This window comes from Grampus griseus, assembly GCF_964374135.1.
Source record: "Grampus griseus genome assembly, chromosome: 9".
NCBI classification, from domain to species: Eukaryota; Metazoa; Chordata; class Mammalia; order Artiodactyla; family Delphinidae; genus Grampus; species Grampus griseus.
In genome coordinates, this window is record NC_139003.1 from 6,432,491 (window position 1) to 6,459,307 (window position 26,817).

At 42.5% G+C, this 26,817-nt stretch overlaps 2 protein-coding genes across 2 annotated transcripts; one reads left to right on the plus strand and one right to left on the minus strand.

Moving 5' to 3' along the window:
* Positions 1-11,034: 11,034 nt before the first annotated feature.
* Positions 11,035-22,175, minus strand: LOC309827764 (large ribosomal subunit protein eL43-like; the record flags this gene model as incomplete). Its single annotated transcript, XM_082662572.1, has 2 exons — positions 11,035-11,350; positions 22,166-22,175. The coding sequence occupies 2 exons, from the start codon at positions 22,173-22,175 to the stop codon at positions 11,055-11,057; spliced, it is 306 nt and encodes a 101-aa protein (XP_082518698.1). The 3' UTR covers positions 11,035-11,054.
* LOC309827344 (GTPase IMAP family member 7-like) lies at positions 17,488-25,759 on the plus strand. Its single transcript, XM_082661952.1, has 2 exons — positions 17,488-17,558; positions 24,289-25,759. Exon 2 carries the CDS (start codon positions 24,330-24,332, stop codon positions 25,209-25,211), a length of 882 nt encoding a protein of 293 aa, XP_082518078.1. The 5' UTR covers positions 17,488-17,558; positions 24,289-24,329; the 3' UTR covers positions 25,212-25,759.
* Positions 25,760-26,817: the final 1,058 nt, after the last annotated feature.

The following is a 26,817-nucleotide window of genomic DNA, read 5'->3' on the forward strand; positions in this document are numbered from 1 at the left end:
GAGCATGGAATACATTTTCATTTATTTGTGTCTTTTAATTTCTTTTATCAATGTCTTATAATTTTCATGTGCAGGTCTTTGACCTCCTTTCTTAAATTTATTCCTAGGTGTTTTATTCTTTCTGATGCTACTGTAAATGGGATTATTTTCTTAATTTCTTTTTCTCATAAATCATTATTAGTGTTTAGAAATGCAACTGATTTTTGTATATGATTTTGTATCCCACAACTTCATTGGATTTGCCTATTACTTATCACATTTTTTGAGTGGAATCTTTAAAATTTTCTATATATAAGATCATGTCATCTGAAAATAGAGACAGTTTTACTTCTTCCTTTCTGACTTAGATGTCTTTTATTTCTTTCTCTTGCTAATTGCTCTGCCTGGGACTTCCAGTACTATATTGAATAGAAGTGGTGAGAGTGGGCATTCTTGTATTTTTCCTGATCTTATAGGAAAAGCTTCTAGCTTTCCACTGTTGAGTATGATAGCTCTGGGCTTATTGTATATGACCTTTATTATTAGAGGTTTGTTACCTTTGTATCCAGTTTCTTGAGAGATTTTATCATGAAATGATGTTGAATTCTGTCAAATGCTTTTTCTGTATCTATTGAGATGATCATATGGTGTTTTTTTTTTGTTTTGTTTTTTTAACATCTTTATTGGAGTATAATTGCTTTACAATGGTGTGTTAGTTTCTGCTTTATAACAAAGTGAATCAGTTATACATATACATATGTTCCCATACCTCTTCCCTCTTGCGTCTCCCTCCCTCCCACCCTCCCTATCCCACCCCTCTAGGTGGTCACAAAGCACCGAGCTGATCTCCCTGTGCTATGCGGCTGCTTCCCACTAGCTATCTATTTTATGTTTGGTAGTGTATATATGTCCATGCCACTCTCTCACTTTGTCACAGCTTACCCTTCCCCCTCCCCATATCCTCAAGTCCATTCTCTAGTAGGTCTGTGTCTTTATTCCCGTCTTGCCCCTAGGTTCTTCATGACTTTTTTTCCTTTTTTTCTTAGATTCCATATATATGTGTTAGCATACGGTATTTGTTTTTCTCTTTCTGTGTATTCTGCTGTGGCTGGGTGGAGTATCTTGTGTTAGATCTAGTTGATTTATAGTGTTGGCCACATCTTCTATTTCTTTCTTGACTTTCTGGTTAGTTGACCGATGCATTATTCTTAGTCAGGTATTGGATTCTACAGCTATTACTGTTGAATAGTCTATTTTGCCTTGATTGCTGTCATTTTCTGCTTCATGTGTTTCAGGGTTCAGTTGCTAAGTTCATATGTTTATAATTGTTATATTTTCAAATTCATTGATTCTTTCTACTGTCAGTTCAAATCTGTCATTAAGCCCTTGTGGTAAATTTTTAAATTTCAGTCCTACTTTTGAACTTCAGAATTTCTATTTTGTTCTTTTATAAAAAATAATTTCTATCTCTTTATTGACATTCTCTATTTGATGAGATATTGTCATCATAGCTTCCTTTATTTCTTTAAGTGTGTTTCCTTCAGCTCTTTAAATATATGTATAATTGCTGCTTTGAAGCTCTGTCTTCAAATGCAATATCTGGGCCCTCTCACAGGCAATTCTCGTTGCCTGATTTTTTCCAGTACGTGGATCACACTTTTCTGTTTCTCTGCATGTCTTGCAGTTTTTGTTAAAAAACTGGGCATTTTAGGTAACGTAGTATAGCAACTCTGGGTACTGATTCACCTCCTGCTTTTCTGGGGCTTGATTTGCCGTTGTTCCCGATTTGTTTAGTGACTCAGCTAGACTCTTCTAGTGAAGACTATTTCCCCTGCAGTGTGGAATCTCTGATGTTGCTCCTCAGAGGGTGCAGACTTTGGCACTCACACAGTCAGCTGGGATGAAAAGTTTTAGCAGTGCTCTCTCTGAATGTCTGTTTCCCTACTCTCTTTGTTCATCTGTGTGACTCTGTTGGTATTACACCCGCTGTTAGGCTTACTAACTGCCATTTGATTGCACTCTAGTTTTTGACGAGGTTCATGAGCATAAATTGCTCCACAGTCTGGTCTAATTAAATTTGGTTTCCTTTGCAGGGGTAGTTTTCATGGCCAGTTTTTCAGGTTTTCTCTGGCCCTAGAAGGACTCTTCTTACCTGTCTATTTTTCTGGTTCTTGCTGGTAAAATTGTTGGCCTATGGTTCCTCTTATGGCTCTCACAACGTTACCAGTCTCCTCTAAAATCTTTATCATTTTCAGAAATACGCTTTCACTTGAACTTCCCACACTCTATTTCAAATAATTGCTTCCTTTGGGGAGGGCTTTAGAGTTTTCTGTTATTATGAACTTCTTTTCATCCTGAACAAAATCTTTGAGCCACAGCTCCAAGCCCAGAGCAGGGGATGGTAGCCTCTGGAGTTCTCAACTTGCCTCTCCTAGCGTGAAACCTCTATCTTAAGAGGGAGCTGGAGTGTGGGCAGTTGGGGCCTGTCATGCCTAGGGTAGAGCGTCTGCCCTATGAATAGAAGAGCAATAGGGCACTGCTGGCTGCACTCACCAGAACTTTCGTCTCTGCAGCTCAGTGTTGGAGGGGATGGGAAATGTTGCCAGCCTGGCCCTGTTGGTACTATACTATATTCTTGCTGGGTAGCTGAGGGGAGAGGGAGCCCCATCTTCTCGGCCACCCCTGCCTAGAATGGAGTTTCCTTCAAGCTGGGCTGAGGATGGGTTGGGGACGGAGAAAGTGGGTCACGGCTCAAGCACGATACAGACTCTCACTGTTCTTACTCAGATTCAGTAGACTTTTTTTCAATAAATGTCTATTCACTTGTTATATGATCTTAGGACAACGTCTAGAGACTTTGCTTTCTTTAAAAAGAATTTCCACTGGTTATGGTTTTTCACCAGTGATAAGCTTGCAGGGCTCCCCACAATGCTTTCTGGAGTTGGACACCCTGTCATTAGTTTAAGTTAAACTTTGGCCATGTTGGTAGCTCCGCTCTTCTTCCTTCCTGCTGAGTGCATGGGTTTTGTAGAGTTTAGTTTCCCCTTCTTGTTGTTCTTTATTGTAGTTGAATGAACATTAGTTAACAGGGACCTAGGCGGCAGCCGCCATTGTCTTCCAGATTGCTGTTTTATCTGGAATCCTTGGTTTTCCACTAAATACAAACATGCTATACTTGCAGAGGATAAGAAAAATGTTAGTGTCTCCTTATATTTCCACATAGTCACGTGCGGCCTCTCAAAGCTTAGAAATGAGTCATTAAGTACCATTTTCAAGTTATATTTTTTTCATGATAAGCAACAGTCAAAAGCAATGAGGCTGCTCAGCTGTTTATTAGCTACTTAGGCTTTGAGAACTTCATTGTCAGGATTTTGAAAGACAGCAACACCCATACACACCTATTCAAGTCTAGAGCAGAGTTTATTTTGTTTCGTTCAGTCAAAGTCAAAAGTGCTGACTGCTGGACCTGCTTTCAATGAGGCCCTGCTGTGGGTTTGGAGACTCACAGGAAAACCCTTGCACTTCATCCTCAGGCCAGGGCAGCCTGAGGCGGGGTCTGAAAAGAATCCTAAGGAGAGTTCAGTGCAGTTTCCATGGTGAGATTTCTCTTTGGCCTAGCCTTTCTCCTCTCCCTTCTGAACACTTCAGCAGGTACCAAGAGGGGACCTGGACCCTGTAACCTAGCCTTTCATAGCCTGTGCTATGACCACAATTTCAAGTGATGGATAAGACAGGGTGGTGAGGAAATGCGAGCAGGAAATGGCTGCAGCTGAGGCAGGATGTGGGTTGTTCTCTGCACAAGCGAAAGTACAATAGAACATCCTGTCTCCCACTTCTTGAAAATCTAGGGATTTACGGGAAACAAGAAGCTTGTGCTGTGATATGCTGAGGTTTACGTTGCAGTGGTTCCCTTACCCCTTGTAAAAGTTTTATTTATAGCACCCATCATTAGTAAGAAAGCACTGAAGAACAATGTCTTTACAGGAGGATTGAAGGGAAGCAACAAAAGCTGTCAAATTGAAACCAAAAAGAAGAAATGAAAATGAGAGCAGAAATCACGCAAACCAAATTACAAACGGCAGAAAGAAAGCAAGTCATTGAAGGCTATCGGGTGACTATGGCAGCCTCTACATTCTTTCCCAGCTCTTGTTCTCCTAATCGGGCTCTTCCACCACTAGGATCATGGAATGGCTAAGAATCCAGGGGATTTCTAAGCAGACATTGTGGGCTTTGGAGGTGTAGGGCTAAGAAATCTAGGTAGGCAAAGAAGGAAGGGAACTGTGGGTTTCCTGAGAGAAATAGAAAACTGTGGGTGAAAAACCCATTTCCTTGCTGACTGCTTTTTTGGCTATTGGAGCCAAGTGGTCAATAAAGCTGATATATGTAACTGTCTGTAACCATCCATTGCTCTGGTGACCCTCGGAACTCAAGAACACCGGGAAGGGAGGGCCTGTACTAATATGGGTCCCGCATTCCAAACCGCTGAAGCCGAGAGCCTCAGGAATGTTCCCCCCACATGGTGGTCTCCCTTTTCTGCGCCACTGCTGGAAGTTTATAACTATAACCAACCGATAGCTGAGAAGCAGTAAGGGTGAGCAGTCCAGGGTTCATGACCCCTGCCAGTGGGAGAGTCTGCGGATTTGTTCTCGTTGGGCAAGGCCCAAATATCAGAGTATGATACAATTCCGCGATAGGCACCTGACTTCAATAATACTTCCTTATCGTCTCATCTGTAAAGATGATGGGCTCAGAGGGGTCATATTTTTCTCCCCCAAACCATAGATCTCGCTAGTGGCAGAATCAAGACCCACCTATGTTTCCACCGTCTGCATTTCATATGTTAATGGAGAGACCTGGTGCCCATATGCTAAATGAGAGTGTACGACGGAGTCTCATGGAACCAGACAGGTGTCATGGGCTCACAGGAGGATGCTGAATGCCGTTAGACCACGCAGACGGAGGTGGTAATCCTGCACTGCCAGTGTAGCCTGGGGAGAAGCCCTCCATACCTTTAAATGCATTAAAGCTTGTTTTATCTTATTTTAAGGGATAATGTCCTCCTCTTCTTATTTTTTTAGATAAAACAATTCTTTTGTGTGAATTTGGTATTCTGTAAAAGTGTGGGCTGGGCTGTTGGTGGTGGGACTGGGACATGATGTAAGGCAGGTGGTCGTATAACTCACTGAGCTCATAATATCCTGGCAGTCAGCCTGTTCCCCTTAAGAGTTTAGGAGACCTTAGGGCTTCCCTGGTGGCGCAGTGGTTGAAAGTCTGCCTGCCGATGCACGGGACGTGGGTTCGTGCCCCGGTCTGGGAAGATCCCACATGCCGCAGAGCGGCTGGGCCCGTGAGCCGTGGCCGCTGAGACTGCGCGTCCGGAGCTGAGGAGACCTTAAATGGTACTCCCAGGCCTTGATTCCTTTAGCTTCTCTTTAAAAAAAAAAAACAACAATTTTTTGGTTTTTATTTTGGTGTTGTGAAAGAAAAATATTGCTTGCCCTATCAGCAAACAATGGATACCGCGGCCATCAGGTGAGCAGCCCCTACCACCGCCCTCCCCACCCCCACGGTGAGTCTGAGGGAACTCAGGATGGAGAAAAACAGCCCCCAGCCACTGCAGACCCCCAACCGGGTCCCCTGAGGGGACTCAGGATGGGAGAGAGCAGGATACTGGCCCTAGACAGCTAAGGTGCATATCAAAGGAATGGTTTCCAAGAGCCCAGACTCTTGCATCTTCACAGATAGAGAAAAGCACTCAATTCATTGACTTGTTGTCTGATTTTTTTTTTTTTTTTGAGTTAACAGTAACCTTTTCAAGTTCCGACTACCTGGGTTTTTTTTTTGCAAAATTCCTATACATCCTGGCTCCTCTCTTACCTGTTGGGAGTCAAACCACACAACTCATCTCAGAGCTTAATGAAGCTCAGGTTCTTTATGTCTTGGCACAGAAATAATTCGGTGAGGGACAAAGTGATGGGTAAGGAGTGGATTCATTAGTATAGGATGCCTGTGAAGGATACAAGGTGAGGCAAGAGGGGCCTGCCCCGAGAACTAAGTGGGCTACATTTTTATCATCAGTGGATAAGTGGGGAGAGGGAGAAGACCACTTTCTTCCTCATTCTTTGAGTAGATGGCAGGCTTACATCATTAGCTCCTCCTTTGCACCAGGTGGGGGAGTTTTTGACCCTATATGGTCCAACTGGGACTGTCATGGCGCTCTTCAAATCAGCAGAAGGGTGGTAACATATACTCAAATATGTTAAATCAGCTCAGATTTCAATATAGTGAGGGTCTTCCCCTTTGGAATGTCACCTTTCCCTTATATTTCTGTCCTTGGTATGTGCAGAGGTACATGTCCTAAGGATCATTATGTCGACCAGCAGGATGCAGGCCTCATTTTTTCACTTAATGGCCTGGGACATATCTTGTGCTTTTATTTATGACTTTATTGTTAAGCAAGCCTGCTTTGTTCCATGATGTTTTCATTGCTTTTTTGAGTGATAGTTAACTTACAGTTGTCTCCCAACGTTCCCTCTCCATCCTTAATCCCCTAGTGGAATTTCTAAAGCTCCCTGTGTAACCATCCTACTCCATCCTCACCAGGAGCAGCCCCTCACAGCCAAGAGGCTCCTCCTGGGCTTGAAGTGCTCAGAAAGTCGACCGGATAAAACAGAATTCTCAACTTTTAGTTTGTGTTTTTTTTTTTTTTCCGGTTGACAGTTTTGGTAACCAATCACAAAGCGCCCCAGAGCAAATTTCTCTCCATCTGAATTCTACGAGGAACCAGAGCCTCGGTACCAACAGAGGCCACTTGTGCCCATCTGCCTCCTCGGAGGGTCCAGACGAATTTGCGTGAGTCCCTCGTGGTTCTCGGGTCTCCCAATTATTGATTGATGATCTTGAGTTTTATTGGGCAGTGTCTTTACCTGGCTCCCCAGTTCAAAGATATTGGGGAGTGACCCCTTCTAGTTGAAAGATACTAGGGCAGCCTGGTTGAAAAACACTGGGATTTGCTCAGTTGGAAGGATACTGAGTGGTCTAGGATGAATGATTAGGTAAGAGGCTGACCTGACACCTTTCCTCAAATTGGCTATCTTCGCAAGAATTTGTCAGGATAAAAGCACACTAGTAAATTTTATCCCCAATAAGTTCAACTTTAAAATGGGAAATAGATTCTCTCAGACAAAAATGAGGGGCATCAGAAAGCCAACCTCCGACTAAAACTCCAGCCAGCTTCATGTATGTACAGAGCTCATACTTATAAGTACCTACTTAATTGGAAATTAAAGGAACTCTCACCCTTAAAATGGCTAAGATGGGGCTCTTTTATTACCTATGCAGTGGAATTAGAAAAGCTGGCTTAATAAAAACATCTTTTCAGTATTCTGTTCTTAAAGAAACAAAAGCCCTTCAAGGGGGGACTGGCATTTCTCTTCCTGCGCCTTTGAAATGTAAATGTTCTCCCTGATCTTCTTTGGGCTTTTCGGTGTGTGCGCCTGTGTTTTGAAAACTTGGTCTTGTTACCGAGTCCAAGCTCGCTCTGCTCGCTGCATGACAGGCCAATAAATCTGAGACGAGGTGTTGAGGCCAGGAATATGACTTTATTCGGAGAGCCGGCAGACTGAGAAGATGGCAGACTAGTGTCTCAAAATAACCATCTTATCGGGGTCTGGATGCCAGTTTCTTTTATAGAATCAGAGAGGGAAGTAAAGTAGAAAGGCAGAATAGAGAGGGAGAGGTGGGGAGGAAATAAAGTAAAAAGGGCCGTCAGTCTTGCAAAACATCTCCTGGAATGGCCAGCTTCGGGGAGGGCATGTATTCATTTCTTCTGTCTTGCAGCCCTTCACAGGTGGGTAGGGTTCCCTGAAGCAGGTCATTATGTGTGATTATAATCACAAAAGCAACGAGAAGCAAAGACTAAAGTCAAAGAAACAGATCCAACATGGAGTGAGAATTGGCCCTTTCCTGTTACAGTCTCTGCCATCCAAAAGGTACCCATAGGTGCACATTGAGCAGCCAATCAAATAGACTCGGATTCTGAGCAGTCTTTTGGCTGTGTCAACTTTCAGGGTTTTTGTTTGTGTTTTTTGCCATCTTAACATGCGTTGCCTCAGCCTGTACTTTCTTAGACTATTTTGGGGAATAAACCCTCTGGATCTCTTTTAGGGGCATCCTTTGCACGCTTTTGTGGGGAAGCCTCTTGCATCTTATTGGTTTGAATCACTATTAATATTATATCTCATTAATGGCCAGATGATGGATCTTTGAAATTGGAAAAACTTCTAAATTGGTAAATTTTTAGAAAGCTCTCATTATAAACAGATGTTTTATTGGTGAAACCACACACCTCAATTGGGACTCGAACCCACAATCTTCCAACTGAAACTGCACAACTCATCTCAGGACTTAATGAAGCTCAGGTTCTTCATGTCTCGGTGCAGAAGGAATTCAGCAAGAAGCAATGTGACAGGTAAGAACTAGATTTATTAATATAGGACCCTCACTAAGGTTACAAGTAGGCAAGCAAGAGGGCTCTGCCCCGAGAACTAAATGGGCTACATTTTTATAACCCAAGGACAAGTGGGGAGGGAGAGAAGACCACCTTCTTCCTTATTCTTTGAGTAGATGTCATGCTTACATCATTAGCTCCTCTTTCACGTAGGGCGGGGAGTTTTTGACCCTGTATGATCAAACTAGGAACGTCCTGGCGCTATTCAGATCAGCAGAAGTGTGGTAACATACACTCAAATACATTAAATCATCTCAGGTTTCGGTAAAATGAGGGTCTTGTACTTTGGAATGTCACCTTTCCCTTAATATTCCTGTCCTTGTGTTACCAAACCCAGGTTCAGCTGCTAGCCGCTCAGAAGTCAATAATTTAAAAGGCAAGTGTTAGTAGAAAGGAAAAGTGTTTTAATCAGAAGAACTGGCAATCCGGAGAGAAGGTGGACTCATGTCCAGAAACCAATTCTGAAGACTCTGCTCAGCCATGACAGTTTTTAAAGGGAAAAATGGGGGACAAGAATCTCAGTGAATCGTCAAAGCAAGAAGTTGGATTCTGCATCCTTCTCCATTGCGTGCAGGCTGGCTGGCTCTCTCTTTAGATTTTATTGATTGATTGATTGATTGATTTATGGCCGTGTTGGGTCTTCGTTTCTGTGCGAGGGCTTTCTCTAGTTGTGGCAAGCAGGGGCCACTCTTCATTGCAGTGCGTGGGCCTCTCACTATTGCAGCCTCTCTTGTTGCGGAGCACAGGCTCCAGATGCGCAGGCTCAGTAGTTGTGGCTCACGGGCCTAGTTGCTCCGCGGCATGTGGGATCTTCCCAGACCAGGGCTCGAACCCGTGTCCCCTGCATTGGTAGGCAGATTCTCAACCACTGTGCCACCAGGGAAGCCCATCTCTTCAGATATTATCTTGCCTGTGTGATCTGCCTGCAGGATTGCCAAGGGGGCTATTGGGGGCAGAGAGCTGGTCATTCCTTAACCACTTCATTCTTCATTCTTCATTTAATCTAGGAAAAGGATCAACAGGTTAGATGAGGCATGGTGTGCATTCAGGAGAGCTCAAGTCAGGAGTTAGGTTAAATTGCCTAGTGATCTCATTCCTATAATTAGGTTATTTTATGGTTAGAGGGGAACAGAAATGGGCAAACAGGAAAGTGGCAAAAGCTGTTTTCAATCCCCCGCTGTCAAAGACCATTCCATTCTGTGGGATTAGGGGCAAAGATTCAGCTCCTGTAACTTCACGCTGACATAGGATGCCATGTTCTCAGAGTGGAAGATGTTGACATGATGGGTCTATAGCACCTCTTTGCTGACAATTTTAGTTGCCTGTTTACATATATGAGCAGAAAAGCTACAATTCTTTGGCTGCCCACAAAGATATAGATTATTATGAGCAATAATGTTAATCCCATTCTCTTGAGGCCAGTTCCTGGAATTGTGCCCCTAGATTCAGTACTGCTCAAGGTGGAGCAGCTCATGTCATGGCTACAGTCTGGTTGGCGACGGGGGGTACTTCAGGGTTCTGTGTTCTGCTCCGTTCCACTTGGTCCTAAGAATCAGTATCTTGCTGACCTTGAATATCTTGTGCTTTTATATATGGCTTTATTGTTAAGCAAGCCTGCTTTGTTTCATGATGTTCCAATAGCTTTCCTGAGTGATCTTTAACTTAGAGTGGTCTCCCAAAGTTCCCTAAAGTTCCCTCTCTAACTATAATCCCCTAGTGGGATTTCTAAAACTACCTGTGTAACTATCCTACTCTATCCCTATCACTGGTATTTAAAAATGGGTAAGTAAAATGAATGTTAATAAGATTAAAGGACAAGGTTTTGATAGAACATGACCTGAGGTTGGATGGTCCCAAAGGTCCCCCCAACTGGTCCCCAACATTAAAAGGCCCCAATCAAGTCCACTCTATTTATCCCAGTTTAAAATAAATAAATATGTATAGCTATAATAATCTATATATGTAAAGGGCAGAAGGAAAATTACACTGAGATACCTGAACAACAATTACCTGAGGCAGTGGTTAGGCCAGTTAGTCAAGTTTGAAGATTGACGACAGGGCCTGGGTCCCTTGGCTCAACTCCTCTCTGGGGACCCAGAGCCTTTTTTTTTTTTTTAATTAATTAATTTTTGGTTGTATTGGTTCTTCATTGCTGCGCGCAGGCTTTCTCTAGTTGTGGTGAGCGGGGGCTGCTCTTCGTTGCGGTGCTCGGGCTTCTCATTGCGGTGGCTTCTCTTGTTGTGGAGTGCGGGCTCTAGGCACACGCGGTGCAGTAGTTGTGGCTCACGGGCTTAGCTGCTCCGTGGCATGTGGGATCTTCCCGGACCGGGGCTCGAACCTGTGTCCCCTGAGTTGGCAGGCAGATTCTTAACCACTGCACCACCAGGGAAGTCCCTGGGAACCCAGAGTCTGTTATACAAAATAGATTAAATGGTTGGGGATAAAAAGAAAAAAAAAACTTCTAGGAGTCCCTGTAAGAACAAGCCTTGTTTTTTGTTTTTGTTGCTGTTGTTACCTAAATTAACCCATTTATTGTAGGCTAGCAATGTTTCAAATGGTGGCCCTTCTACTGGTCCTTCAGTTCCTTCCGTCTTCTGACGGCTGACTTTACTGTGGCGGCAGAAGTGGTGTCGTAGGTCCAGGCACCACCAGCTACCGTTTTCATGCGGGAACCACAGTGCGAAATGCCCACAGCTCGTCTCTTCATCTTGGTTTTGCCACAGAAGGAGCAAGTGTACTTGGCGTGCTGGCTGATTTCAATTGTCTTCACCATTTTCCGGAGGGAGGCACCATAATGGGTCCCGTATTTACCCACCATTCTGACCTTCTTGGTGCATTTAGCAATGTCGCCGCCACCTAGGTCTGAGCCCAGAGAGGAGGAGACCTGTTGATTGGCTCCTAATGGAAACTAAAGGTAAAGGTATAAAATCATAACATTGAGATGAAAGTTAATAAATATTGGTATATGTAAATAGGTTTTATATAAGATGGTTACATCTCTTTTGCTTAATTATATTGTAGGATAGACATGTTTCACTGGGGATTACTTCCCCTGGGTGGCATTATAAGACAGGACTTATAGACCTGCCCCTCGGGAAATATTTATTAAACAAACTAAAGGAAACTGATAGTGTTACCTGGGACCGTACAATATAAAGGAAAACTAAGAACTAATATTCAGGGGCTAATAGAAGTGACAATAGAGATTTGCTCTTGGTCTAACCTGTGCACTTAAAAGAGGGTCTTTACTGAGTACCTACCGTAGGCAAGCTTTTGAAGGCATGATAAATTAAACCCTAACGTTCTAAAATGCCGGGGACCAGCCCCAGCTGGACAGGTTTCACCCAAAGGGGAGACGGAGTCGGCGTGGACAGAGCACAAGACACCTCAGAGGATGCAAGGATCTGACAAATTTATTTTTCGTGATTCCAAAGCATTTATACTATAAAATAATCTCACCTCCAATCTCAACAACCTCATTCCCACGCCAAAAAATCCCCCACACAAGCCACAAAACAAAAGCAATTTACATCAACAGATTACATCAGCAGGTTAAACAGGTTAAATAGTCTTCTTATCGCCTATAGTCTCTTTCATCCTCCGTGGCCAGGCACACCCCGGTCACAGTCCAGGTCAGGAATGCAGTCTGCGGTTTCTTCATCTTTCTTAGGAAAATTAGATGTTCTTATACCTGTATGTTCTGTTCAATCAGCCAGTTATTCAAAGCACAAACTCAAACACATTATTCTCTTAGCAACTATAAACATCTACAGGCTGTTTCCTTCTTCCTTTATAATCGAAACTTACCTACCCTATCTAATTTGCTATATACCCACTGCAGCATAAAACCTCCCCGCCACCATACCCAAGTGTTTCCTAACATATCTCTAACTCCCCAGGAGGGCCAAAACTCATTCAATTTGCCTCACAAATGCTCCTATTGTATTTCCCTGAACCCAACGCCCTGGCCTGGAAGTGGGGATTTCGGGTGTAGCCATTAAGGGAGCCGGAGTAATCACAATCTTTTTTGGTTTTACCCTAAGTTGGGGTCTTTCCCTAAACCCTCCATCGGAGCTGGGAATATTTCCCAACACTAATAGCAATCCCATAAAAATCACCTTAAGCAAAAGCAGGGGGGAACAAGGGGAACCACGCAGAGGAGAGCTTTGCTTCTCCATATTTGTACCTGACAGTACCAGCTTTGCTTGGCACTATGGGTCTCGTCCGTGCTGAGACTCAAAGGCACTTCCTACACGGCTCCCGGCATCTCCCCCTTTTTTATTTTTTAAAAAGGCAGTATGCAATTCCACTTTGGTTTTATATACACTCTGGAGGGCAGCTTGAATTAATCGGATGATGACTGGATTATTTGAATTTCTCCTGTATAATCAGAGTCAATTACTCCAGGCAAAACTGTTAAGCCAGATAAGGAAGTTGAACTCCTACCAATAATTAAACCCATTACTCCTGGGGGCAATGGACCTTTAATCCCAGTTGGTATTTTTATAACTGGAGAGTCAGGAGTTAGTATTGTTGCGGAGGTGGCACAGAGGTCCAATCCTGCGCTGCCTGGGGTGGCCCTAAACAATTCATCGATTCCCCTGAGGGAAGAAAGGGATTGAGCGTCTGGTAAATGGCCCCTATTGTTTGTTGGGCCCGGGGTTGGGCCCGAAGTAAGTTTCCCGAATTAGTTCCAGCAGGTGTACCTGGAAAAACAGGTGCAGGAAATATTGGCATCTGAACTCCAGCCTGAGGCACTGCAGAAACCCCATTAGGGGGAAGAATGTGTCCGTCCTTGTGATATTTACTCCTACACAATTTAGTCCAATGATTTCCTTTCCCACATCTTTGGCAAGGAGTCTTTGGGACCCCAACATTACCAGGAGATATCATTCTAACAGGACCTGCTGGAGGTATATTTTTATTAGGACATTCCCTACTAAAATGACCTGCGCCTCCACAAGCAAAACAATTATTTCCTTTTGGTCCCTTAGGGTTTTTTGTTTTTTGAACCATATTCATCATACATTGAGGAAGTGTTTCTCCCTTTAGGGCGGCTGCCAAAGCAATCCCTTGCATATAAGAGGGACCCACGTCAGAACATTGTTTAATAAAATCTGAAATGCTGCCAGTTTTTCTAATTGATCGAATCAAGTTCTGACAAACAGGATTGGCATTTTCGAAGGCTAATTGTTTAGCTAACATGTTAGCTGCATCCTCATCAGTTATTACCCTTTTTATCTCTGTTAGCAAGCGAGAAACAAAATCCTCATATGGCTCCTCAGGCTTTTGTTTTAAATCTGTTAAAGTGGAGGCTTTTCCTGGAGTCAAAGGCAAAGACTTCCAGGCATTCACTGCACACATAGTTACCTGCCATAAAGCCTCCTTTCCCATATGCATTTGCTGTTGGGCTGTATCATATTCTCCCTGGCCTAATAACATATCTTTAGTAATATTAAATTTATCCCTTTTCTTATTTAAAGCATGTTGCTTAGCCACCAATTCTTCATATTCTGTTTTCCAAAGCAAATATTGTCCTCCAGATAAACAGGCCTTTGTAACCTGAATCCAGTCATATGGAGTCATCCATCTATTTGCTAAGGCATCTATAAGAGTCATAGTATAAGGCGCCAACGGTCCGTAATCTACACAGGCCTTTTTAAGTTCTTTTAAAAGTTTTAGAGGCAAGGGATCCCAATATACATCATCATCATCAAAACCATCCTCAAAAATGACTGGAAAGCAGGCTGCAAAAGCATAATCATCATCTTCACCGTTTATTCTCCTATGTCTTTTATATTCGCCTTGACCTTTATTAAAAGGTGGTGGAGGTGGTGGGCCCCTAACATGTAAAGTTGAATGTCCTGACCTTTTTAAAGGGGGAAGTGAAGAACTTAAAAGTGCTGGTGGGGCGGTCGGTAGACGACCCAAAGGGCGCATATCCTGTAAATTAGGCCTATTTTTCTTAGTTTCTTGCATTGAAAAAGCACCATGGGGTTCATACTTCCTTCTTTCATAATCATATGCAGCAGCATCTAAATCATCCTGATCTGCAGGAGGCAATTCACCATCAAAAGGAGGGTTCTTTAACAAATTAGGCTTAGTATCAGTAGGTGACTCATTTTCCTCCTCTGAATCATTGTCATTAAGGTTACAATCTTTTAAAGCTGCAGCCAAAACCTTAGTATCTTTTGATGTTTTTGGGGAAAGTAACGGAGTACATTCATCCATTACTTCTGTAGGATATTTATATGGGTTCTTTTGACCTTCAGGCAAGGGGGCAATGCTCTCTCTTATGAGGTTCCATAAAGTAAAAGTATCTACTGGAACCTTCTCAGGTCCAAAATGACTGTAATATACTTGCAAAGTTTGCCCCACCTTTTGCCAGGTTTCTATATTAAGTGTTCCCTGTTCTGGAAACCATGGGCATTGTTCCTGTACAAACTGAAAAAACTGAGTTAATTGCTTATTAGTTACCTTAATTCCTCTTCCATTTATCATATGTTTAACTATATCAATAAATAAGAGCCTCTCTTTGGACTCAGCGTGTCCCATCTTGACACCGCCTTACTCACCTTCCTAACCAGTATTCTTAACTGGGGGTCTGCAGCACCCTACGGTGAGACTCCTATCCGTCTGAGAAAAAAAAAATAATACTTACCCCTTCAGGTCCCTGTTCGGGCGCCACTTGCCGGGGACCAGCCCCAGCTGGACAGGTTTCACCCAAAGGGGAGACGGAGTCGGCGTGGACAGAGCACAAGACACCTCAGAGGATGCAAGGATCTGACAAATTTATTTTTCGTGATTCCAAAGCATTTATACTATAAAATAATCTCACCTCCAATCTCAACAACCTCATTCCCACGCCAAAAAATCCCCCACACAAGCCACAAAACAAAAGCAATTTACATCAACAGATTACATCAGCAGGTTAAACAGGTTAAATAGTCTTCTTATCGCCTATAGTCTCTTTCATCCTCCGTGGCCAGGCACACCCCGGTCACAGTCCAGGTCAGGAATGCAGTCTGCGGTTTCTTCATCTTTCTTAGGAAAATTAGATGTTCTTATACCTGTATGTTCTGTTCAATCAGCCAGTTATTCAAAGCACAAACTCAAACACATTATTCTCTTAGCAACTATAAACATCTACAGGCTGTTTCCTTCTTCCTTTATAATCGAAACTTACCTACCCTATCTAATTTGCTATATACCCACTGCAGCATAAAACCTCCCCGCCACCATACCCAAGTGTTTCCTAACATATCTCTAACTCCCCAGGAGGGCCAAAACTCATTCAATTTGCCTCACAAATGCTCCTATTGTATTTCCCTGAACCCAACGCCCTGGCCTGGAAGTGGGGATTTCGGGTGTAGCCATTAAGGGAGCCGGAGTAATCACAATCTTTTTTGGTTTTACCCTAAGTTGGGGTCTTTCCCTAAACCCTCCATCGGAGCTGGGAATATTTCCCAACACTAATAGCAATCCCATAAAAATCACCTTAAGCAAAAGCAGGGGGGAACAAGGGGAACCACGCAGAGGAGAGCTTTGCTTCTCCATATTTGTACCTGACAGTACCAGCTTTGCTTGGCACTATGGGTCTCGTCCGTGCTGAGACTCAAAGGCACTTCCTACACGGCTCCCGGCACTAAAACACAGAACTCTTAAATTTCAGTTTTGTTGAAAATCTTCTCACTGATATAGAAAAGCAAATTAAAGAAAATACAGTTATGCAAATGCATTTTTAATAGCATTTATGTGACAGACGATTTCTATCACTGAAGCAAACTTGGGTCCACTCACTCGCACACAGTGAAGCCGATCTACTGACACTGGATTGTGGTGGAGAAAAGCGCCGTGTCGATTGTAAAGATGCCAGTACCAGGCTCCTCTCTTATGTCTTGGGAGTGGTCCCTCAGAGCTAGCTGAGAGGCTGCCTCCCGGGCCTCAGGTCCTCAGAAAGTCTGCTGAATAAAACAGAATTCTCAACTTTTCGGTTGTGCACTTTTTTCAGTTGACAGTGTTGTGTAAATTGTTGACAAAAGCTAGAGTCTCCAGAGAATTTCAAAGCTAAACTCCTGAGAAAGCTACAACTTCTCCCATCACTGAGACTTCCACGGTCCATCTGGGCCAGACGTGTGGGTAGAGAATGCGGAAGAGCGCATTCTAGTAAATTTGCACCGCTCAGACCATGTAATGCAGGAGGGGAGTCTTTGGGTCGTTAGGAGGAACAGAAACCTGGCAGGGGAAAAGGTAGAGGAAAAGAGAAAGGTGATGGACTAGATTCCTAGAGCTGCTCTAACAGATTATTACAAACTATGAAGGTTCAAAGCAGAGACATTCATTGCTGCATAGTTCTGGGGGTTCACACTGAAAATGTTGGCAAAGCCATGCTCTCTGAAGGCTCCAGGGGGAGCTCGTCCCTTGTGTGTTCCCAGCTGCTGGTGGTTGCTGGCAATCCCTGGCATTCCCTGGCTTGTAGCTGCATCACTCCAGTCTCTTTCCTCTTGCATTTTACTATAAGCAGTAAGGAGAAACCAGGCTGCACCTTCCACACTGTACTTAGAAATCTCTTCAGCTAAATATTCAAGTTCATCACTTACAAGTTCTACTCTCCACCCAGCAATAGACTGGCGCTACCCCGAGGATACACCAAGCCACGTGTCTGACTTCTTTCTTCCCCGAAGAGCCCTGCAGTCTCCCACTGCACCCAGGAGAGATGATCAGACACTGTGACTGGCTTTCTGGGCAAGATTTAGGTCATTTACTAAGGGCCTTTTGGACCCACCACAATAACCCCAAACAACAAGTATAACTTTGGAGATGTTGGTGTGATACCAGGCACACGGAGAAAAAGCTTTCAACTTGTCAACGCTGAAGCACCCACCAAGTTACGGCGCAATATTTCTGTCTCTTTAAAGGCAAACACTTCCTTCACTGGCCCCACCCAATCTACTTCCTGGATCAGAGGTTTCAGAGGGTGCAAACATTTCCCCCTCATAGTTAAAGCAAAAGCACCGGCTCAAACAGCTTCTTTGGAGAAAACTTGACAACTCATCAACTCCTTCAAAAGGTGAGCCTGGCTGAGAAGAGGCCACAGAGGATAGAACTGAGAGGGGCAGTAGGATGCAGGGAGTCTGCGTGGGGGTGGCCTCCGGCGTGAGAAGGGACCAGGTGGTGAGCAAGCAACGCAGTACGGAGGATGCTGCCAGAGTGCTGGTGGTGGAGGGGAGAGAGGGGAGGAAAGATGTTTATGAGCATAATGTCCATACATCTCATAGTTAACATGACAAACTTCTGCTGAATACTGTACCGTCTGTCTAGTCGCTGTTGTGATAGATATTGAGTACCACTTGATAACCCAGAGTTTTCCCTTAGTAGGAAATGAGTGTCCCCAAGGCAGGTCTTCAGAGCTGGAAGGCAATTCAGAGGCCACCCAGTCTAAACCCCTGTTTCTTTTTTTTAATTTAATTTTTATTTTATATTGGAGTAGAGTTGATTTACAACGTTGTGTAACTGTCAGGTATACAGCTCAGTGATTCCGTTATACATATACGTATATCCATTCTTTTTCAGATTCTTTTCCCATATAGGTTATTACAGAATATTGAGTAGAGTTCCCTGTGCTGTACAGTAGGTCCTTGTTGATTTTACTGAAAAAGAATCAGAACCCCTGAGAGCATGGTGACTCTCCAGGGATTACCCAGGTCACTAATGACACAGGAAATGTAGAATTCACTTTGAATGCTTTCTGACACTTCACAGAGAGAAGCTGTGTCCCTAATAGGGTGACATATGAGGTGAGGAGCGGGTGCTATGCAGAGAGGATTAACTATGCTAAAAAAACATGTGTGTGAGACCCCCTCCTTGCCTTCCCTAATTATAGTCTTGCTAACCAGTTCACCATTCGGGAAACAGTGTGGACTGTCTTCCCCTGATCTGCCTCTGACCTGACGTGGACTACAGAATGACGGGTCCGAGAAGGAACAAGAAGAGGCCGTAGTGTGCAGTGCTTAAGAGCGAGCATGGTAGTCAGACAGCCTTTGAACTGGACCCCTCTCTGCTCAACACCTATTAGCACAATGACCTTGGGCAAGTGTCTCAGAATTCTTGAGCCACATCAGTCTCCTCATTTAAAAAACTCAGGTAATAAAGTTAGCTTCCTTGCAGGTTATTTTTGCGAGTAAGTGAGACACAGTTGACCCTTGAACAACACGGATTTGAATTGTGCGGGTCCACTTACATGTGGATTTTTTTTCAATAAATACACATTCAGCTCTCCATATCCCTGGTGTTACGTTGGCAGATTCAACAAAACAGGATGGAAATTTCCCTCCAAGGTAGGTGGGATCTGCCAATGTGAAAGCCCTGACATGGAGGCCAACGGTACTAGTCATTTTACCTGAGATATTTGAGCGTCTGCAGACTCTGGAACACGTTGGGGTCTTGGAATCAATCCCCCCTCCACACTGATATGGAGGGATGACTGTAATATACAAAACATACTTATTAGGGTGCTCGGTATACAGTATACATTCAGTAGCGGTTACACTACACCCAGGTTATTTTTTTTATTGTGGAATTTTTTTTAACTTATTGAAAGATAGAGGGAATAATATAAGGAACTTCCATGTACCTATACCAAGCCTCAACGATTATCCGTTTAAGCCAGTCCTGTTTCATTTATATAGTCACCACTCCCCAGCCACCCCAGATTACTTTGAAGCAAATGTCAGACCTTGTGTCACTTTATCAGTAAATATTTGAGTATGTATGTCTGAAAGATAAAGACCATTTAAAAAAATTACCAGACTCAGACTTCAAAAAGCAACGAGAATTTCTAGAAAATTACCAGTTATATTCACATTGCCCTGATTGTCTCATAATTTTAAAAATTGTTTGAAGTTGCGCCCAAATGAGGTCCATAAATTGCAATTCACTGATATCTCTTAAACTTAACTTAACACATAGGTTTCTACCTTCCTTGTTTCTTGCTATAAAATTTCTTTAAGAAAGGGGAGGTCTTTTGTCCAGCAGAATTGGAAGTGTACACTTTGCTGATTACGTCCCCAAAATGTCACCTGCTCTTCTAGTTCCAGTGTTTTGTGTGCATCCTGTTTAGGGAGAAGCTTGGTCAGATTCAAGTTTGGCTGGTGTTTTGGTGGGAGTACTTCACAGGTGCAGTTGTTAACGTCAATCAGAAGGCACATAATGTTTGGTTGTCTCAGATATTAATGATTACCTTGAGTATATGTTTCCTTAAGGGTCACAAATTATGATATTCTAATTCTATCATTCTTTCTTCATTTAATAGATGGAATAAACTTATAAAAAGAAACTTCCCCTCAACAATCCTTTCATTTCCACGAGGCACAGTTATATAAGAAAGACAAGATAAATGCTTTGTTCTTTCCCTTTGTCAACGTTCAGAATGACATACTCCTAGCATACTCCAAAGGGAACAACTGACTTCTTCTAAGAAGATGGCATTGCTATGAACACATAGATTTTAACTTATTTGATATATTTCAATCCCTTGAAATCATTATTCTTACCGATGCTCAAACTGTCTCATCTTTGTCCTGTTGGGGATCGTCTTCAAGTTGGCTCTTAAGCCCTTTTGATGGGATCCTAGTAATTTTTTTCATAGCATCCTTGCTGTCTAGTATGACAAGATGGTCTATGCTCAACTCTTACATTGCCTGGCCCAGACCTGGAATCCATACTTTCTCCTAAGAGCCCTAAATTTTTGGTAGGAAATGGCATTTGAAGATTACAATCTGGCACTGAGGGTGCTCATTGTTGCTGGGCTTATCATTGTTTTTATGCCTTTTCAATGGATTTCAAAACTATACAAACACACACACGCACATACACACAACTAAGAATAGGATTCCCGAAAACAATTTTCTGCAGGTTTTCTTTTTGGGGGGGGGGGCGTTGCTTAACTATATCCTACTGGGGATGGACAAAGAAACTACTGCATTGTCAAGTCTCTAGGACCAATTTTTTTGTGGTTCATCCACCACACAAAATACAATCTGGCTAGTTTGTTTCATTTGCTTTTTACTAGTATTTTGAAATATAATTTTTGCTGTATAATACATGCTTTCAAGATCAAATCTATGAAATCTGAGTATATCCAAAGGAGTCTAGTTCCCAGCGTCTATTCCCAGCTTCCCTCCACCCTGTTTTTTCCATCCCCAGATAAGTAACTTTTTTGTCTGCTTACTTTTCAGATTATCCTGCCATTGCTTTTACGTATGATTGAAAAAATATATATATTACATTTTATAGATGTAGGCTCCGGTCCTCCTGGTTAGAGAAATGATAGTAAACTGTTCATTATTTTCACCACTTGGCTTTTTTTGCTTAATGATATATCCTGGAGATGTCTCCATAGCTGGACATAAAGATAGATCTCATTCTGTTTTAGTTGGCTAGTACTGCACTGTGTGAATATACCTTAGTTTATTCAACCAGGCCCGTACTGATGGGCATTTGATAGGTTTTTGGTCTTTTGCTGTTTCAAGTAGTGGTGCAGTAAACAGCCTTCTGCATAATTTTTTTCTGTATTTTTGTCAGTGTACCTTTGGGATAAATCCCAAAATTGAGGTTGATAATCAAAGGGTAAATGCACATGTACTTTTGCGAGATATTGCTGACTTCTCCTCTAGATGTTTCACACTGCTTTTCCATTCGCACTAGCCATGTGGGAGAGCACCTGTCTCCCCTATACCTTTTACTAGTATATTATGCCAGCAAACTTTTGGATTTTTCCCAAACCTGTAGGTGAGAAATCGTATCTTAGTGTAATATTAAATAATTAATTTAATTTTTCTATGTTTTGATATATTTTTCTCTATTACAAGTGAATGTTAGTCTCTTTTTATATATTTAAGGGATATTTACATTTTTTTCTTTGAACTGTTTATTTATATCTCTTTCTCCATTTTTTATCGTGTTGCTGGTCTTTTGTTTCTCTACTTTTAGATATTCTTTGCTTTCTTTTTTTATTTTGTAATTCAATTATAGTTGATTTACAATACTGTGTTAGTTTTAGGTGTACAGCAAAGTAATTCAGTTGTATATATATTTTTTCTGATTCTTTTGCATTATAGGTTATTACAAGATATTGAATATAGTTCCCTGTGCTATACAGTAAATCCTTGTTGCTTTTGTATTTTATATATAGTGGTATGTATCCATAAATCCCATATTCCTAATTTATCCCTCTTCCGCCACTTTCCCCTTTGGTAATCGGAAGTTTGTTTTCTATGTCTGTGAGTCTGTTTCTGTTTTGTAAATAAGTTTATTTGTATTTTTTTTAGATTCCACATGTAAGTGATATCGTATAATATTTGTCTTTCTTTGTCTGACTTACTTCTCTCAATATGATAATCTCTAGGCCCATCCACGTAGCTGCAAATGGCATTATTTCATTTTATTTATGGCTGAGTAATATTCCATTGTATATATGTACCACATCTTCTTTACCTATTCATCTGTCAATGGACTTTTAGATTGTTTCCATGTCTTGGCTATTGTAAATGGGGCTGCTAAGAACATAGGGGTGCATGTATCTTTTCAAATTAGAGTTTTGTCCAGATATATGCCCAGGAGTGGGATTGCTAGATCATATGGTAACAATATTTTCAGTTTTTTGTGGATCTGCCATACCGTTCTCCATAGCGGCTGCACCAAATTACATTCCTACCAGCAGTGCAGGAAGGTTCCCTTCTCTCCACATTTTCTCCAGCATTTATTTATTTATTTATTTATTTATTTATTTATTTATTTATTTATTTATTTTGCGGTACGCGGGCCTCTCACTGTTGTGGCCTCTCCCATTGCGGAGCACAGTCTCCGGACGCGCAGGCTCAGCCTCCATGGCTCACGGGCCCAGCCGCTCCGCGGCATGTGGGATCTTCCCGGACCGGGGCACGAACTCGTGTCCTCTGCATCGGCAGGCGGACTCTCAACCACTGTGCCACCAGGGAAGCCCTCCAGCATTTATTATTTGTAGACTTTTTGATCATGGCCATTCTGACTGCTGTGAGGTGATACATCATTTTAGTTTTGATTTGCATTTCTTCAATAATTAGTGATGCTGAGCATCTTTTCATGTGGTTGTTGGCCATCTGTATAGATATTCTTGGTGTAAAAGGAAAATTGCCCCTTGCCCCTCTTTTATATAAGTTGACATTTGTGTTTTAATTTGTGTATGGAGGATTATTTACTTGTTTGTTTGCCTCACATTATCTTTTTGGTTTTTATGTAATCAAATTTAGGAGTCTTTTTCCTTACTCTATTTCAAATCTTAGAAATATTTTCCCACCCCCAGGTTACAGTGATTTATCCATGTTTCTTCTATTATCATATGGATTTTTTTTTTACATTTAAATTTCTGATCTATTTGGAATTTGAATGGCGTCAGGAGGTGGATGCAGTTTTATCTTTTTCTGTATTGTTATCTCAGTGTTGCTTATTAGTCCATCTTTTTTCCCATTGATGTGAAATGCTGCCTTATTGAATATAAATGTAATATAATATAACTGAATTGAATATAAATGAATATAGTGTGATCAGTTTGGTCTACTCCTGAATTTTCTGTTTTTGTTTCACTGTTCTCTCTATCCATGCACCAACATCATACTGCTTTAATTATACAAACTATAATGTTCTACTATCTGGTAGAGCTAGTCTTCCCTCATTTTTCTTTTCTTGATTGCCAAGGCTAATTTTCTTTTGTCTTCATCCAAATGAACTTTATAATCAACTATTTTAGTTGCATGAAAAAAAAAGCGATGAAAAAAATTTTTATATTTATGTAAAATCATGTTAAAGAAGTATCTATTCATTTAAATTTTATGATTTAAACATGAATCAGTGTGGGGCTTCCCTGGTGACTCAGTAGTTAAGAATCCACCTGCCAATGCAGGGAACACAGGTTCGAGCCCTGGTCTGGGAAGATCCCACATGCCGCGGAGCAATTAAGCCCGTGCACCACAACTACTGAGCCTGCGCTCTAGAGCCCGTGAGCCACAACTACTGAAGCCCGCGTGCCTAGAGCCCATGCTCTGCAACAAGAGAAGCCACCGCAATGAGAAGCCCTCACATTGCAATGAAGGATAGCCCCGGGTCGCCGCAACTAGAGAATGCCCGTGTGCAGCAACAAAGACCCAATGCAGCCAAAAATAAATAAATACATAAATAAATTTATTAAAAAAAAAAGAACATGAATTAGTGTTGAATTTGGCCAAATGTCTTTTCTGCACCTAGTTCCTTTTCTTCTTAACCTATTAATGGGATGTGTTGCAACAATCAATCTCCTCATGTTGAACCACCCTAGTATTTCTGAAACAGTAGTACTTAATCAACGTGTATTGCTTTTTAGTGTCTAATAATTTATTTAGGATATTTGAATCAATACTCACACATGAGACGTGTATCGCTTTATTTGTTGGTGAAATCGTGGTTAGCTTTTGGGATCAACATTACACTTGCTTCATAGAAAGAGCTGAATGTTTTCCTTCCTTTTTATGTGATCAGGAATTGTTTAAGTAGCACTGAGATTATCAGCTCTTTAAAGGTTTCAGTTAATTCCATGTGAAACCATCTGGACATGACTGTTTTGTGGGGATATTCTTTAAGTACTTTGTTATTTCTTCCACAGCAATTGAGCTGTTTATGTGTAATAGAATATTACATATTTGCAGGGAGGAAAAGAAAGAAAAAAAGAGTTGGGAATGGTTCCAACTTGCCCAAATTGACCCTTTTTCCCTCTCCTTCTTTTTCTTAAGATCTTGTGGGTACCTAAGCCCCAGGGCCTCTTGATATAAACATGGCTGATGCCCAGGACAATGCTCTGAGGATCGTGCTGGTCGGGAAGACTGGAAGTGGGAAAAGTGCCACAGCAAACACCATCCTCGGGAGAAAGGAATTCGAGTCTAAGATTGCTGCCCAGGCTGTTACCAAAACTTGTCAGAAAGCATCCCGGAAATGGGAGGGGAGAGACCTTCTCGTTGTTGACACCCCAGGGCTCTTCGACACCAAGGAGAGCCTGAACACCACCTGCAAGGAAATCAGCCGCTGTGTCCTCGCCTCCTGCCCCGGACCTCACGCCATCATCTTGGTCATGCAGCTGGGCCGCTACACGGAGGAAGAGCAGAGAACCGTGGCGTTGATCAAGGCTATGTTTGGGGAACCAGCCATGAAGCACATGATCGTCTTGTTCACTCGCAAAGAGGAACTGGAGGACTGCAGCCTAAGCGACTTTTTGCAGACTGCGGACGTAAACCTGCGAAGCATCCTCCAGGAGTGTGGAGACCACTGCTGTACCTTCAGTAACAACAGTACAGACTGGACTGAGAAGGAAGCTCAGGTGCGGGAGCTGGTGGAGCTGATAGAGAAGATGGTGCAGAACAACCAGGGGGCTTACTTTTCCGATGCCATATACAAGGACATAGAGGAAAAGCTGAGAAAGCAGGAGGAAGTCTTGAAGAAAATCTACACTGATCAATTAGAAAAGGAAATTAAACTAGTAGAAAAGGAATATGCCCATAGACCACAGGAAGCAAAGGAGGAACAAATAAAATTGCTAACGCAGAAGCATGATGAACGAATGAAAAATATAAGGGAAGAAGCCAAGGAGAATATATTTCAAGTTGTTTTCAAGGAGATTAAAAATATGCTTTCAAAAATATGGCAAATGTTTTGGAAGTAGTGTCAATTTTATTTTTACTTCTCAATTTACTATAACTTGTTAATAGGCAGTTTGCATTTCCCAAAGAGGACTAAACCCATAAACTAAAATCATATCTTCTTTCTGACGTCTTCTTACACTCTGACCTTGTTACTCTTTCCATTGAGTTATGGGTCTATATCCCCTGCCTTGAAATTGGATGGACTTTGTGACCGCTTCGATAAATTCTGGGTGGTTGAAGCAACACCACGTGACTTCCAAGGTTAGAAAGGGAAAATGCCTCCTTGCTGTCTCGGGGTGCTTGCCCTTGGAATTTGGCCACCATGTTGTGAGGAAGCCCCAGTCACCCACACGAAGAGGACTTGAAGTCACTGGCCCACTCCCCTGGCTGATATTTCAGCTGCCAGCCAGAAGCAGCTTGCCGGTCATGGAAGCGAGGTGACACCGAAGTGCATTCTCCAGTTGCCAACGGATGGAGCCGCAAAGAGCAAAGATGAGCCATCCCCACGGGGTCCTGCCCACCTTTCAGATTCATGAGAAAAATAAATGATTGTTGATGTTTTAAACCACTAAGTTTGGGGATGGTTTGTTACGCAGTGAGAGCTAACCAGAATGAAATATCTTCCCAGCACATTCCCCACGACACCCGGCTCCCAGCTGTCCTTCTACACAATGCCAGTGAATGTAAGAGGTTATGAAATTGACATAAGCAGGCAATGATCTATTTCAGAGAGTTCAAAGAGTCAATTTAGGAAGATTCAAATAAGAAAGCCTGCATACGTTCAGTGTCAGCCCCACTGGTAATGTGTCTTATGTCAGTCCACATCTATGAGTACTTTGTTGGTGAAGCACCAGGCTTCTCTGGCACCATTCCTCTGTGGTTCATGGAGATGTGGACGTTGATAAATCCTCTGATTTTTTTTTTCTGTCTCTCTCTTTTTTTAAGGTACCATCCTAACTTTAAATGTCCCTGCTGTACCTTAGAAATCTCTTCTGTGCCAAATATTTTTCTTGCCTCTGCAGATCCACAGTTCACCCTTCTTTCACTCTAGCTTTTTGCCTGGGAGGCTGATCGATATGGACTACATCAGTGGGATCTCTCGCTCTCTGACTTTTGCTCCGTTTCTGCCAATGGGAAATCCAAGCAGGAGAGCTCTTGAGGATAGAAAAGCAGGGTCAGGGTATCTGTTTTCCTGCCTCTCTCCCTGCAGGGGCCTCTCCCACTAGCTGCAACCCTAAGCCGGAAGCTCATAACTCCTCCCCTGGAGGCTCTCTACCCAGCTCTCCTTCTGGGTTCCAGCTTCTGTTCACCCCTTAGGGTAAGGATGTAATTTCCTCACTGTTACCAGCCCTCTCCCTTGTCATTTCCAAACCACAGCTTGTAGGAAGCCCCTGCACTAGGCTCTCCTCCAACTACTTCATCATACTGAGCCATCTGTTTTCTGCTGGAATCCTGATCGATACATCTTATGATACCTACTTCTTTTTCTCTTTCAGAGCATCCCCTGACTTTTGTTGTTGTTTTTCAATTCCCTCTAGTGTTTTCTGCCAGCAGAAAACTCTCTCCTGACTGTTGAAATCTCTGGGACAAGTTTACCCACATGGACTGTGACATTGGCAGTGAGCA